This window comes from Pinus tabuliformis, chromosome 8 (assembly GCF_031772625.1).
Source record: "Pinus tabuliformis cultivar Carrire ecotype Pingquan chromosome 8, CPIR1, whole genome shotgun sequence".
In the NCBI taxonomy this organism is placed as follows: Eukaryota; Viridiplantae; Streptophyta; class Pinopsida; order Pinales; family Pinaceae; genus Pinus; species Pinus tabuliformis.
The window spans coordinates 234,818,892-234,833,449 of NC_142294.1; the positions used below are offsets into that span (position 1 = coordinate 234,818,892).

Genomic DNA, 14,558 nt, shown 5'->3' on the forward strand with positions numbered 1-14,558 from the left:
ACAACAAATCCCTTCTTATTCATCATAGAGACTGAAAGTGGACTTCTCCTTAGTTTTGGCACTCATATCACGTCTTTCACTTCCAACACACCTCCTGAATCACACTGGAATACCACTGTTAGAGCTCCCTTTATTGCATGTTTGGTATTAACACCAAACTCCACATGCATCTTTGAGTCCCACTCTATCAAGATGCCTAACAACTCTCGTGCTCTTGTCATATGACATGTGTCTCCACTATCTATTAGATTTTGGTAGCATCGGACAAGTGTTCTAGTCTTGATTTGTGTCTAAGAGACTAAGGAACACAAGGTCTCTGAAACCTAGAAAAGGTTTCATGAGATAAGCTTACAAAACTCCTTAATTTAATTATTTAATCAATAATAAAAAAATGGCTAATTCTAACTTAGCAAAATTGATTAATTACTGGGAATTAATTAAGGATGACCGAGAATGCTCTAGAGACTCACACAGATCGAGTCTAAGATGATCTTAGCTGTTGATGAGGATCTAATCATGGTCGTTGAAGCTCCAACGAGAGATTATAAGAGCAAGTCGATGGGATGGAGATAAACATAATTGTGAGAGCAAGAGGAAGGAAAATTGAGCTACCCAGTGTGCAAAAATCCAGTGAGGGAAGAGTTCGAGCCAAAGGGAGAAGCATCAGTGATTGAGGGAGTAGCAGGGGAGAATTTCCAAAGAAATCCTCTAGTGGTTTTCCAATTTCTAGTAGTGGGGAAGAAAGGCTGAAATTTCTAGCAGAGAGGTTGAGTTCTGCAACGCGAGTTGCAAAGTTGCCAGAGTGAGTTGCCCAAAGAGGTTCGATTCAACTGCTAGTGTCCAGATCTAGCATCGGGAAGCCTAGTGAATTGTTTCTGGAGGTAGAAACAGGCAGGTTGGCTCGACTAGAGGGGTTTCCAGGGAAGATTGATTTACCGAGGAGCAACAGTGTGTACCTCTTGTCCGGCTAAGTGAATTTGCCAAGGAGTGCAAATTACGCACAAAGGGTCAAATTGCGTTGGCGAGAGGGAAAAATAATTTTCCTAGTTGAGATTAAATTTTTGGAGCTGAGCCAAGGAGGCAAATAGTTGTAATTCTCCATTTTGTTGCATAATAAAATAAACCCTCACTTGCTGCATCGGCTTTCCCTTCGAGGTTTTTCCGGGGACTTATCTATTTTGCTGCATAATAAATAAATCCTCATCTGCTGCATCGATTTTCCCTTTAGGGTTTTTTTCGGGGACTATTAGTCCAAAATTATTTTGTCGATTTTATTATGTGTGTGCATATTTTCTCAGATTCCACTTTATTTTCTGTAGCATATTTTATTTCTGGTGAAGATTGTAATTGTGAGTTTGTTGATATTTGCTGTAATAACAAATAAACTGTTAAATAGTTGGGAGATAAATTTTTAGTAATTGCAATCAAGGAATTTTCACATGGTATAAGAGCATTTAAGATTAGATTAGAGGCTCAGAAGCGAGAGAGGTAGAATTGTGCAATTTCAGAGGGAGATCTGAGCACAATTTCTCGAGATCTATGTAGGCTATCTAGACAATGCGAATCGCTGGACAAAAATTGATTTCCAGTTGCAGGTGCAAGAAAATTTCGATTTTCCTTGAGCAGAATTCCAGCAAGTAGTGGATTGCTAGATAAAGGATTCCGGTGAGTAGATCAGTTAGTTCGTTGAGCAGATCTAGGCGTAGAAGTTTTGCAGCGAGGGTTTAAGTTGCAAATCTGTGCAGGGATTGGAAGAGAAAAACACAGAAATTATTCCTAGGATGTCTCCAGTAAATTTCTCAGATTTCTGCAGTATGGCCGCATAAAGATTCAACATTCAGGAGGCCATGGATTTGTCTTCCAGATTGGAAGATGAATTCGCTTTGATAGCTTGCCTCCCTAGCTCGACTTCACAGGGTGTTTGGGATATAGACAGTGGAGCGTCAACTCATATGACAGGAGTTAGAGAATACTTCTCCGGTTACGAGGAGGAGCAAATGGACTTCACGATTAAGATGGGAAAGAAGAGTAAATGTACTCTAGTTGGAGTAGGTGCCATTGAGATTCAAAGGGAGTCTGGGGCAACTACCAATGTTACAGATGTGCTGCATGTGCCCAACTTGGATATGAACCCTATTTTAGTATCCCAGCTACAAGATAAGGGATATGATTTTCACTTTGTAGGGAAGAAGGTGTTCGTTAAACACCAAAATTGTAAAAAGGTAAGGTAGATTGGAGTTCATAGAAACAGACTGTATAAGTTGCAACTCGACTCTCCAAAGGCACTAGTTAGCAACAGCAACAGTGATAATAGTAGCAGTGGGAGAGATCCGAATCAATTATGGCACAGGAGAATGGGGAATTTACACCATGGAGCACTTAAAATGTTCAGGGAGACAGTGACATGTGTTCCAGAATTGAGCATGGAACATGATGATGTGTGCGGGATTGCATACTTAGGAAGTATGCTACGGCAGCGTTCCCAAGAAGTGACAATAGATCAAATGGTGTGATACAACTTATACACTCGGATACTTGTGGCCCTATGTCCACTAGATCTCTTAGAGGGTACAACTTCTTTGTTACCTTCATTGATGACTATTCCAGGAAAACCTAGATCTATTTCTTGAAGATAAAGGATGAGGCCTTTAGTCGCTTCAGGGAGTTCAAGGCTCTAGTAGGTAATGCGACAGGCAAAAAGATCAAGGTACTTCACTTAGATAACATAGGAGAGTACATAGACAGTGACTTCATGAGTTTCTGTGTGGAGGAGGTGGTGCAACATATCTAACCATGGGTCTTTACAAAAAGAGTAAAACTAAAATCAAAAGCACACCAAATCATGTGCACATAAAACTCAGAAAATGATTCATTAGTAAAATAATTACATGAGAAATCATGGCCTATTCATGGCCTCTCACTCCTCACACCCACTCACACACTACTACATCTTACATGCATCATGGGCTCCTCTCAATTTATACAAATGGATTAGAACCCAAGTAGGTTCTAGATCCCTTAACAAACTCCAACAATATCTCTTTTCATCCCTAAAATCTCTCATTCAAATCCTAAAAATCCTCTAATTCCACTTTTAACTCAACTGATCCTCTATTCTAGGATTCCCTAATCCCTAAGATCTCTATGAGATCTTTACAAGTCTATCATCACTCATATTATTTCATAATCGAGAATATTTACAATTATAACCTCACACATATTTTTCACTCAATTTATTAAAAATACACAAATAAATTAAAAACATCACGCCCCCTAAGTCAACCAAATATACAATGATTTTCTGAAGCAGGATGCTCCTACATCAGACTCCCGATGTAGAAAAGAAAAATTCATAGACTCTTGTCTATGAGGTCTGTCACTTTTTTGTAGTAATGTGACAACTACAAGTCTCAATGACTTGCTACCTCCAGGATTCCAAACTCTGTTTTGCTGTTGGTCCTTCAGTCTTTCTTCTTGATGTTGTTTCCTTAAATCTTCGATTTCAATATCCAATCTAGTTTCTGATTGAAGTTTATTATTACAAGATTGGAATAACATATCATCATGATTACATTCAAGTTCCACATTTGAACATTTTTCTTCCATATGTGCAATGTGTTCATGTTCCAACAACATTTTCATTTCTTCAATTTCAACTTTGTTATCATTCTCTATGCTTCCGATGCGCCATATTTGTTGATTTGAAGGCATATTGTTACATTCTAACTTTGGATTATCCAACCATTCTTCTAGAAATTTTAGTTCTGTTGCAATATTACTCATGTTGACATCTGAAATTATTTGATGACTATCAACAAATTCAATTATTTGTTCACCTTCAACATCTTTAACATGTCCTGCATCCACAAACAAGCTATCAATTTTTAAAATACAAGACCTTTCGGCCCCATTTGATGCTTCAAGCACCAAGTCTTCTTGTTGTTCTGAATCCTTCATATGATTTAGAAGATTCTCTGTAGATTTATCCTTTGTATCTTCATTACTTTCAAAAAGCAATGGGTCATGTTCTGGTTCACATACCAAAACTTCATTTACTTTGAGTAATTCTTCCTTTAGTTGAGCATTCAATATATGCTCCCACTTCACTTGCAATCTATGCCATTTGACTTTTCTTTTCATTATCCATCCGTGTCTTTGTCTCTGTAATACCTCTAGCAACATGTCAAGTCACACCTTTAATTCAACAATCTTTTTCTTGTCATCACGAATGCAAATTGCTATGCCATCATCATGGCCTTTCTCTCGAATCTGCATCTTCTGTCGTGAACTTCAACGACCGAGATTAAATCTCTAATCAACGACTAAGATTAGATTTGGCTTGATCCATGACTTTTGGAACCTTTTAACCCAGTTTTATATTAATACCCATTAATATGTTATTTTTCCTAAGTTTAGACTTAGAAACTCCATTAAAAATATTAATTATTTTAATATCTCCCAAACCGGTAAGAATCTGCCTAAACTATTTCTAGGTCTTGGAAATCTCATGTGTTTTAGCCTCTCCACCAATTTTCATGGCTAGAGCACATCCGATGCTACCCCAAATCAACACTCCCTCTTAGCGAGGACTGTGCTCTAGTAATACTCCACATTGAGCATCACTTTGATTATCCGACACCGGTACATGTGCTGATGCTAGGCCTCCCTGCCCAACATCCTCTGCATTGCTGCATCCTGTACTACTGCCCATGGCCCTGCCACTGCCATTGTCGCATTCGTACGGCAGCTCCCTCTGCATCCGTGTTGTTGCTGGTCCATCCTCCCAGCATTGCATCTGCACTACATCCCCTTTTCATCATGCTGCATCGTGCTACTGCTAACTGCTATTGCACTGCAACTCAGTCACTGAGAAGTAAGTAATTGATCCACCCAACTCTGACATCCCTATCAGGCTAGAAACACTCCCGATGTTGAAGCTCCCTCTGTCGCTAACAAGTGCTCCCTCTACTAACCTCTGCGCTACTGCAACAACTCCCTGCATCTCGCACCGTTGCACACCTTTTTGTGCCATCTTGCATTGGTGCAACACTCCCGTGCCTCTTGCACTGTTGCAGCTTGCTAGGCTCGCCCTGCTTGGAGACTTCTGCACTGTAGCACTCTCTGCCGCATCATCTGCATTCATCTCTACTGACATTCGCCAGTCCTGCTACTCCTCTTCGAGGCTCCCGTAGCAAGGCATAATCCAAGAGGTTGGGTACCTCAAGGATCCTGCCCCTCATCACCTATAGTCCTCTTGACTACAACTCGATGTCTATCCACTTCTTCCCAAGTGGCACATGAGCACTCATGGCACAATCATCATCCTCTTCGACTTCTTTATCCGCCTTCGCTGGCGTTGCCTTAGAGTTAGAAGCCTTTCCTTGTTCTTCTTCCTCGGACACTGGTTCGCATAGTGACCCAGTTCCCCACAGTGGAAGCACTTGACCTTGGAGAGGTCCTTCTTCTTCCTCTTCTCCTGCTTTCCCGCAGATGCCAGAGCCGCATCCTCTTCCTCTTCCTTCTTGATCCTGACCCCTTTGCTGCTACTTCCCGTCTTGGTCAGTCGTCTGATCTTGTCTTGATGAAGAGCCGTCCACAACTCTTCCTAATCTGGAAGACTTGCCCTGCCCAATATGCTCTGGAGAAATGTCTCCCACTCCTCGGAGACTGCGTTAAGTGCGGTCCTTACCATCAACTCCTGATTCAGCGTGGACCCTATGGAAGTCAATTGGTCATGGATCTCCTTCAACCAACCGAGGAAGACATCCATCTGCTCTCCCTTCTGCATCTGGTATGACCTTAGTTGATTCTCTAGGAGCATCTTCCTCTGCACAGAAGAATCTGCCCAAACCATTTCTGGGTCTTGGAAATCTCATGTGCTTTAGCCTTTCCACCAATTTTCATGGCTAGAGCACATCCGATACTACCCCAAATCAACAAACTCGACATAAGAAGTGATGTGTATATGTCCCAATGTGATCAGCCCATGGTACCACCACTCCTGGGAATCCCCCTCCAAGTGAAGAGTAGCAAACCGAATAGCATCGGTCTCCCACATAGGGTTCAGTTAGAAGTATGTGCCTAACTTATGAACCCAAGCTTTGGCTAAACTCCTGGCCGACCCATCAAAGTTAGGAAGTGTAACCTTCCTTGCTATCTTATGCATCTCCTGATTAGCGGGTCCCCCTCGGTAGTGTGCTCCAGCCCCAGTAGTATGTCTCTTCTTGAGATGTATGTACTCCCCAAAAGACATCACCCACTTAATTTGGGCATCCAACTCCTCATATTCATCAATTCTTGATGCAACTGATTTGACCAAGTCTACAACCGGGTCTAGCTTCGTCTCCGATTCTGGATCATCCACAAAGTGAGGCATAGTGGGACGGCCAGCCTGCCCATGCTGGGGTGTGTATGGGATCTGAACCTCCTGCTTTGAAACCTCCATCACCATGGACCTCTCCCTCAGGCCTCCCATTCATTTGCAGCCCCATCACCTTCTACATCATGTCCATCATGAGCTGCGCTTGCCTCAACATCTGTTGATTGGTTCTCAGCAACTCCTCTAAAACCTGGTTTTGGCGCATTTTCCTGGGCTGCTCATTGTCTTCTCGATTGTCCCTCCGACCTCTAATATTTTCCACTTTAGTGTCCGAAAATGGATCTGGTTCTTCTTCTCTACCTCGACCCCTGCCTCTGCCTATACCATGGTCCCTATGGAAAACAACTCCCTGATACCTTGGTGGCATTACCTGCTCTTGTTCCCCATGCTAGCTCGAAACATGCTCTGATACCATTGTAATATTCCTAATGGAAAAATTAACAGTTATAACAAGAACATGCAATAAAATCCAACACAAAAATTTTCGGTAAACACCCATGTAACAAAAAATGCTCCAAACACTCCAAAATGGGAATTTTATTATGTATATAATTGCTGGAGTACAATGTGAAATAGAAAGAGTGCACCTGGGCTTGCACAAGGCAAGCTACAAGCCTCAGGTGGTTGATATATCAATGCCCAACTGTTGCAGGAGTTTATCTTCTAGAAATTTGCATTGGCCTAGTAATTATGCACTGCTGGTTGTGTTGAGACCCTGATTTGACCCCTCAAATCTGCCCAGAAAATTCTGCAAAATTAGAGTTGAGATCCTTGCCAAAAACCCAGAAAAACCCAGAAAGGGTTTGCCTTAGTTTTGAACCTCAAAAATTGACCCAAAATTGCTTGGCCCTTCTCCACTGCCAAAAATTTCCTCTTGTAGCAGAAAATGGTGTTTACTACTCCCAAATGGCTAGGAATTTCCCCCACAAATCCACTCCAACCAAAATCCGGACAACCCAACTCCTCAATCCTTCACCCAAGCCTTCCCACACTCAACACCCACAAGTGATTGCGCAGGCCTGTACAAGATGACGTAGTCCCACGTCCCAGAAATTCGTTCTGATGTGGAGGACGTCCTCTGCTCTTGAAAATCCTCCCCTTTAGCCTGGAATTTAGTCAAGAAACACTCCAGCAATAATACAATCCCCAACTCCGACACCACCCTTCCTCAAGAACTGCGTGGCCTCTTCTTCTGCGTCCCAGATGAACAAAAATGGCGTGGTACCTGCGTAGTGTCTCTCTTCTAGCCTCCAAGTAAAGGTAAAAGACTCCCTAGGGTGGCACTCAAGGTCCACCGAAGAAAGGTTGAGCTTCCTCCTTGGGAAACTCTTATGCTCAGCAACACTTTGTAACTCAGCTGAACAACTAGAGCAACGATCAGATATCAAATTATCAAAAAGCCCCAAATGATGCTGCCTATCTCTTGTTTGTACTTGTTGGACCTTGGCCTCATGTGGGTCCCTCCAATAATTTCGACCTCCTTAGGCAATTCATACTCCTTCACCAAGTAGAGCATATTATTTTGTGGGAATGTGGCCCCAACATTCCACTAAAAAAACTTCGATCCACTTTTCCTAAGTGTTTCTCCAAATTTTTCTTTAAGCCCTAAAAATGACAAAATTGGGTTTTCTCCCCTTTAGCAAAATATTTAAGAAGGGACATTACAAGTTTAGCGCAAGCACGTTAAATAACCAATCTGAGACATGCGCACACAAACTTCTGTTCAATCCAATGTTACCAGACTCGGAATCGCCAATAAATCGGCGAGGCAAAAGAGCGAAGATTTTTAATCGGATCAGGAAAAAATCGGCAAAAGATTGGCAAAAAATCGCTGAATTCATTAAATAAAAATATACACATATATTGAATTAAAAAACATTTTTCATTAATATTCGGTAAAGGCATGTCCAAACAATGCATAATATCAATAGATGTCAAAAATATCTTGAATGAATAAGTATCTCATATATGTTACGAGTCCAAACATGATCCAAAATATTGAGTCTTGACTCCTGAGTCCTAACCAGTGACTACATAGTACATAGAACCAGAGGCATATGCTTCTAAAAGTTTACAAAAAACTGCATAATAATCAGAAAAAAATCAGTAACTAAGAGTCTAAGACTCCTAAGAGTGAGAACTAGAAGCAATTCCTTTCACTCCTTCGCTTGCTTGAATCTCAAAGTTCTCCAAGTCATGAAGGCTTAAAAGAGGAGCCTCCTCTAATTGGACCCAGTCTGCCACATTTGTAGTTTGCAAATCTATCTCTTCAAGGTCGATTGGTGAATGATCCAAACCTGTCATTATCACGAGACATTGAAATGTGAATTAAAGTTTCACTTTGAAGTTTGAAGTTTGAACTTTAAATTACGAACTAGATTATGAAACCTTCAAATTCAAGCTCTCGAGTCTCACCTAGTATTTGTTTGTTGCAAAGTCGTATATTGTAATGGACAAATACAAGGTCATTCAAGCGTTTTTGTGTCAATCGGTTGCGCTTCTTAGAATCTATTTTCTCAAACATGTTCTAGTTGCGTTCACAACCTGAAGCACTGCATGCTTGGTTTAAGATTCGAATGGCAAATCTCTTCAAATCTGGCGTATCACTACCAAAGTTTTGCCACCAAAGACCTAGCAACTGGCAAGGGTTTGTGAGTAGAAGTATTAAATAGTAAAAACTTAAAAAGACAAGAAAATTTAATAAAACATTTAACATACAAAATAAAGTTTAAACAAATTTAATGAATTGATGAAGCCTTCAAGCTGGGTACCTGGCAACATCTTAGACCTTTCTCTTATAGCACTGGTATAGGCAAACAATTTAGATGGCACCCTATAATCTTGTAGTTGGGAAAAGACGCGACTTTGATATTCTGGATCAAGGAAGCACCTTTCCATGCATGTCATAAGTCCTCTGCCAACCTCCCCATCCTCATTAAATTTGCTCTTATCATAAAAATATTGTGGGTTTAAGAAGTACCCAGCAGCATGTAAGGGGGAATACAATTGCCTATCCCAACGTGCATCTATAATGTCCCAAAGAGGCATATACTTTGTCTCGTAATCCCCATATCTTCTTTTGATGGCCTCCTTTGCGAGATCCATTGCCTCGTAAATGTAACCCATAGCGGGTTTGCCACCATCAACCATCCTGAAAGTTCAAGCATTCAAATTTAAACAAATATGAAACATTGTAAATAAAAAGAAGCTTGAAATGAAATTTAAAACATGAAAAAGTTAAAAGACTTGAAGTACCTGAGAACTCTAACAAGGGACTCCGTCACAACAATAATCTCTTCGGCATCTTTCCAGAAACCATCATTAAACACAAGTGCAACAATTTCGATGCCTTCAAGGGTCTTGGAATGTTTAGATGACATCCACTCAGGTCCCAAGAACATCCTCTTCAGATTTATCTTTTGCTCAACCACAGATTGCAAAGATATGAAATTTGTTGCAAATCTAGTCACTGCAGGTCGAATAATTTCTTTACCTTCAATGTATTTTCTCATCGTGTTTAGGACAATAGTGTGGTTGTATAAGTATTTGGTTATGGATTTTGCCTTCTCCACAACCTCTATCCAATGAAGCTTACCGATGTCCTCAAGCATTAAATCTATGCAATGGGTAGCACAAGAGGTCCAAAAAATAGTGGGGTGCCTAATCTCAAAAAGTCTACTAGCAGCCATATAATTCGCTGCATTATCGGTGACAATTTGTACAACATGTTCTTCTCCCACTTCTTGAACGACTTCCTCCATCATTTCACAGATAAGTTGGGCAGTCTTAACCTTGTCTGAAGCATCCACTGATTTGAGAAACATTGTGCCTGCGGGACAAGATACAAGGAAATTTATTAAAGTTCTATTCCTCTGATCTGTCCATCCATCATTCATGATGGTGCAACCTATTTGTACACATGATGAACGAAACTCAGCTAGCACAAGCATGACATTTTCAACACTCTAACAACAAATTTGTCCTAAGGTTCTCTGATGTAGGGGCTTTGAACCCTGGATCTGCAATAGCAACTGCATCAATCATAGCTTGCCAATAAGGACTTCTGGCACAGTGGAAAGGTATGTCAGAATAGTACCAAAAGTTAGCAATGGCCTTCCTTTCTTGACTATGGATATTTTTTTTCCAACCAGTGGCATCCAAGGTATGTTGGGAACCGGGTGTTGTGCGGGGAGCAAAAAAGGTGTTTATGTTTCCACCTCCAGTGTTGAAGGAAGGACTCATTTGGCCTTGAGTTTGACTTAGACTTGGAGGCATGTGTGGGAAACTTGGGAACAACATTGAGGATTCAACAGAGAGAGGTGACAAGGGGGTAGTGGTAGAAAAACCATCAACTCCAAGAGTTCCTATCTCACTGTTTTTCTTTGCTTTCTTGGCATTATGTTGACGCAACATATCAATGGCCAAGGTTGCTTGGTGTTTGACATTATCGTCAACCATGTTGCAAAGACCTATATAATGGCCAGGTATTTGTGCAAGGTGGAAATTGAATCTATAAATGCCTCCACTACATTTTGCTTTGCAAAATTTACGAACGAGCTTGGGGTCTCCGGGAATCTTGTCACAATAAACCCAAGCAAAGTCCTCCCTCGGCATTGTTGTTGTTTTGGAATTGTGTTTTGGAGTCATGGCTTCTATATAATTTGTGGCTTCTGTTAAGATTTGGAGTCATGGCTTCTATATAATTTGTGGCCCCTGTGAAAGACAATAAAAAAATTAAATTTAAAAATGATCCAAAAATTTAAAATATTCTAGAAATCTAAAAGATTAAATGAAGATAGATGTCAGTGAACATATAGAGACTATGCAAAAGGCAAGTGAGGATCACTGTTATGGCGTAGTATTCTAATGTACTAGGAGATAGATAGGTGTGAGGATCACTGTTATGGAGCAGTATTGTTGTTGGTTTGAAACCTTTTCTAATTCTAGGAAGCAGAAAAAATACAATTTAATTATATACCTACATTTCATCTATGATTATACCAACACTCTAGGTATTCCAAATTTTTGGATGGACTAGGTTTATCATCGTTTTGTAACTTTGTTCTTCTGGATTTCTATTGGTAGTTGGAGAGATGTTGATTATAAATGAATTACATACTTGACATAATACCGTCCTAATATTTTTTGATGGCTTTTATCTGTTACCAGATCCTTACCCCTTTCTTTGTAGATACAGTCAGATATGCACTAGATCTGGTTCTTTCTTGGATAAGGCTGGGATCCTTCATGAATATGTACTTGAATGGGATAGTTCATGGACTCATATGGGATCTGTTTGCAGTACTACTAGGATAGACTTCCATGTCATATCACTCCCAGTCTCGTTGGAAAAGAAAGAACTCCAAAATAGTAAAATACTAAGTAAACCAATGTTTACTCTATCTATCTCCTAATACAGTGATCCTCACACCTATCTATCTCCTAGTACATTAGAATACTGCTCCATAACAAATTGGCAACTGAAATAGGTTATTCAAGTTAGGCACCAAGATGATTCAAGAAATTTTTTCCTTGGAACACAAGGATTCGATATCCTAAGAACAATTAAGGAAATTTTGAAATTGAAGGACTCATACAGTCTGCCCGTTTCATATTTGTTTTCTCTGCCCGTCTGTCTGGAATGCAGCTTCTCTGCGAGTTTGCGGCGTCGTGGACGGTGGAATGGGCTTCTCTGCGGCGTCGTAGTGGAATGCGGCTTCTCTACGGCGTCGTAGTGGCGGCTTCTCTGCGAGTCTGCGGCGTCATGGACGGTGGAATGGCTCTGCAGCGTTGTAGTGGAATGCGGCTTCAGCAACGTTTGTCTCGGCAGCGAAGTGAACAACCCAAAAACTGGCGACAACCCAAAACCCGATAAACCCTAAACCCAAAACTGGCAGGACTCTGGAAAAAAACGCAGAATCGGCCTAATCGCAAACTCGTGAGTCAAACTCACGTTGACCACGAGTCAAACTCGGTCAACGCGATTTGACTCGCAGAGTTTTGACTCTGCTCGTTTCACGGGCGATCAGATTTTAACTCGCGAGTACTCGCTGATTCCTGTTACACTGGTTCAATCAAAAACTCTTCATTTCATTAATTATAATCTACCCCCAAAAATGACAAAATTACAAAATTGGGTTTTCTCCCCTTTAGCAAAATATTTAGGAAGGGACATTACAAATTGTTTAGCGCAAGCACGTTAAATAACCAATCTGACACATGCGCACACAAACTTCTGTTCAATCAACAACTCTTCATTTCATTAATTATATTCTGCTTGGGCTCCCTTGTTGGGAAGATGACGCAAACTAAAGAAACTACATACAACAATCTGGATCTGATTCGACTGATCAGGCACTAGACTTTGGATGATTTGGATCTCCTTGCTGTTCCCTTTACACCTTGTTTGGGCCTAACACACTTGAGTAAAAGTTCTCTACCCATCATTGAGATGTTTCTCTCAATTCCTTATGCCCCTGTGTGTTGTCTTCTCCCTTGGCCTAGCCTTCCTTTATAAGCTTGAGTTACGACCGAATCCACAACCCTAATCTCCAAAGTGATTGACGGATAAGATTAGATCTTGTCTCACTTGAGGCCGATGGTTGCAATTCATCTAATTCACTAATGCAAATAAACTTTGCATTATATTTTATTAAACCCACTTTTTTCTTATAAAAGAACTTACTTTAATTATTAAAGTTGAGGTTCCATTAGGTCATTTTTGCATGCCCAGACACTTAGGTCTGTGCATAAATACCTGCATGAGTTGCAAACATCAACAATTTCCAATTACAATCAATGAAATTTGAACAAGACTTCTCTGTAATGTATGTACACTAACATAATTGATTTCAAATTTATGAGAAACATGTTATTACATGATTGGTTGCAATATAAATTTAACTTCCAATTTCTTTTTTTTTGTTAATGAATATCGAGGGATCATCATCATTGTTTTTTAGCTTGTATTGTATTCATGTCTCTGCAGGTGATATTTACAGTAGATGTCCGTGCAAAAGAGGACACTATTCGTGAGGTTATCATTTCTGAATTGAATGACAGAATATTTCAAATTTGTGATCAACGATCTATTTCATGCTCTATTGAAAGAAAGGTTAGTCCTATATTTAATACCTTGGAGAAGTAATAGAGATGAAGGGATAAGGTTAATATTGTTGCATGAATTCCTTGAGTGTGAGCCCTATTTAAATATTCGCACAAACATACTTCTGACTGACTTTCTATTTCAATCCAGCATGATGCAAGTGCAATGGAATGCGACAAAGATATGATTTTTCGCCTACAAAATGCTGCAAGGGTTGCGACACAGGACTTGGCTTTGCTTCAGATAACCAAGGCATCAAATGTTGTTCCTTTGTTGATGAGTGGAGCAGGACATGATGCAATGGCAATGTCACATCTGACGAAGGTTTGTTTTATCCCTTTACACATCAAATTTTGTCCACATTTTTCTTGGTATAAGCTCTCTTGTGTATCTAATCGTAGAAATTTACAGGTTGGGATGTTGTTTGTCCGATGTACTGGGGGAATAAGCCATTCTCCCGCAGAGCATGTTCTAGAAGATGACATTTGGGCAGCAAGCCGATCACTTCTAGCTTTTCTTCAAGAATTATAGATCTGTAGAACTTCTAGCTTTTCTACAAGAATTTTACATCTGTATCATATCCACTGAAACATGTTGCTATTTGTTCAGAGAGTAGATATATCTAGCTATTTTCCAAGAATCGTTAGATCTGTACCATATCTATAAAATCATGTGACATTCTGGTCAAGATATTATTTATGTTGTGTACAGTAAGGGGAAGGCACAGGCACTTGTTCTACATTATTTAAATCAAATTCAGGGAACGTGTAAGAAGTTAGAACAATTTCAATGAAACAAGTCAAATTTAATCTTCAAAATATGTTAACATCTTATTAATGTTTCACAGTAAAGAGAGTGATTAAGACAGGAAGAATCAGTTAGAACTAAAAAATTTCACGAGGGGCCATTTCACTTCAGGCACTGTTTGACTATGTTGAATTTGCAATTGAAACTGTTCTTATTGTAAGTGCTCAATATCTTCAATCCAGTCGGGACAAAAATCTTTCCCAGGAGGCTTCTTAACCATGTTTTGATTTGAAAGATGTATAGCGGAGAAATATACCCAAAACCAAA

The 14,558-nt window shown here is 40.1% G+C and overlaps 1 protein-coding gene across 1 annotated transcript in view; it reads left to right on the plus strand.

The window, feature by feature from the left end:
* LOC149234988 (allantoate deiminase 2-like) overlaps positions 1-14,328 on the plus strand; it is a 104,060-nt gene extending 89,732 nt beyond the window's left edge. Inside the window, exons 10-12 of the mRNA XM_089372036.1 lie at positions 13,368-13,493; positions 13,635-13,808; positions 13,896-14,328. Of these exons, the coding sequence (XP_089228162.1) occupies positions 13,368-13,493; positions 13,635-13,808; positions 13,896-14,015 (420 nt within the window). The 3' untranslated portion in view covers positions 14,016-14,328. The remainder of the gene's footprint in view (positions 1-13,367; positions 13,494-13,634; positions 13,809-13,895) is intronic.
* The last annotated feature ends 230 nt before the right edge of the window (positions 14,329-14,558 follow it).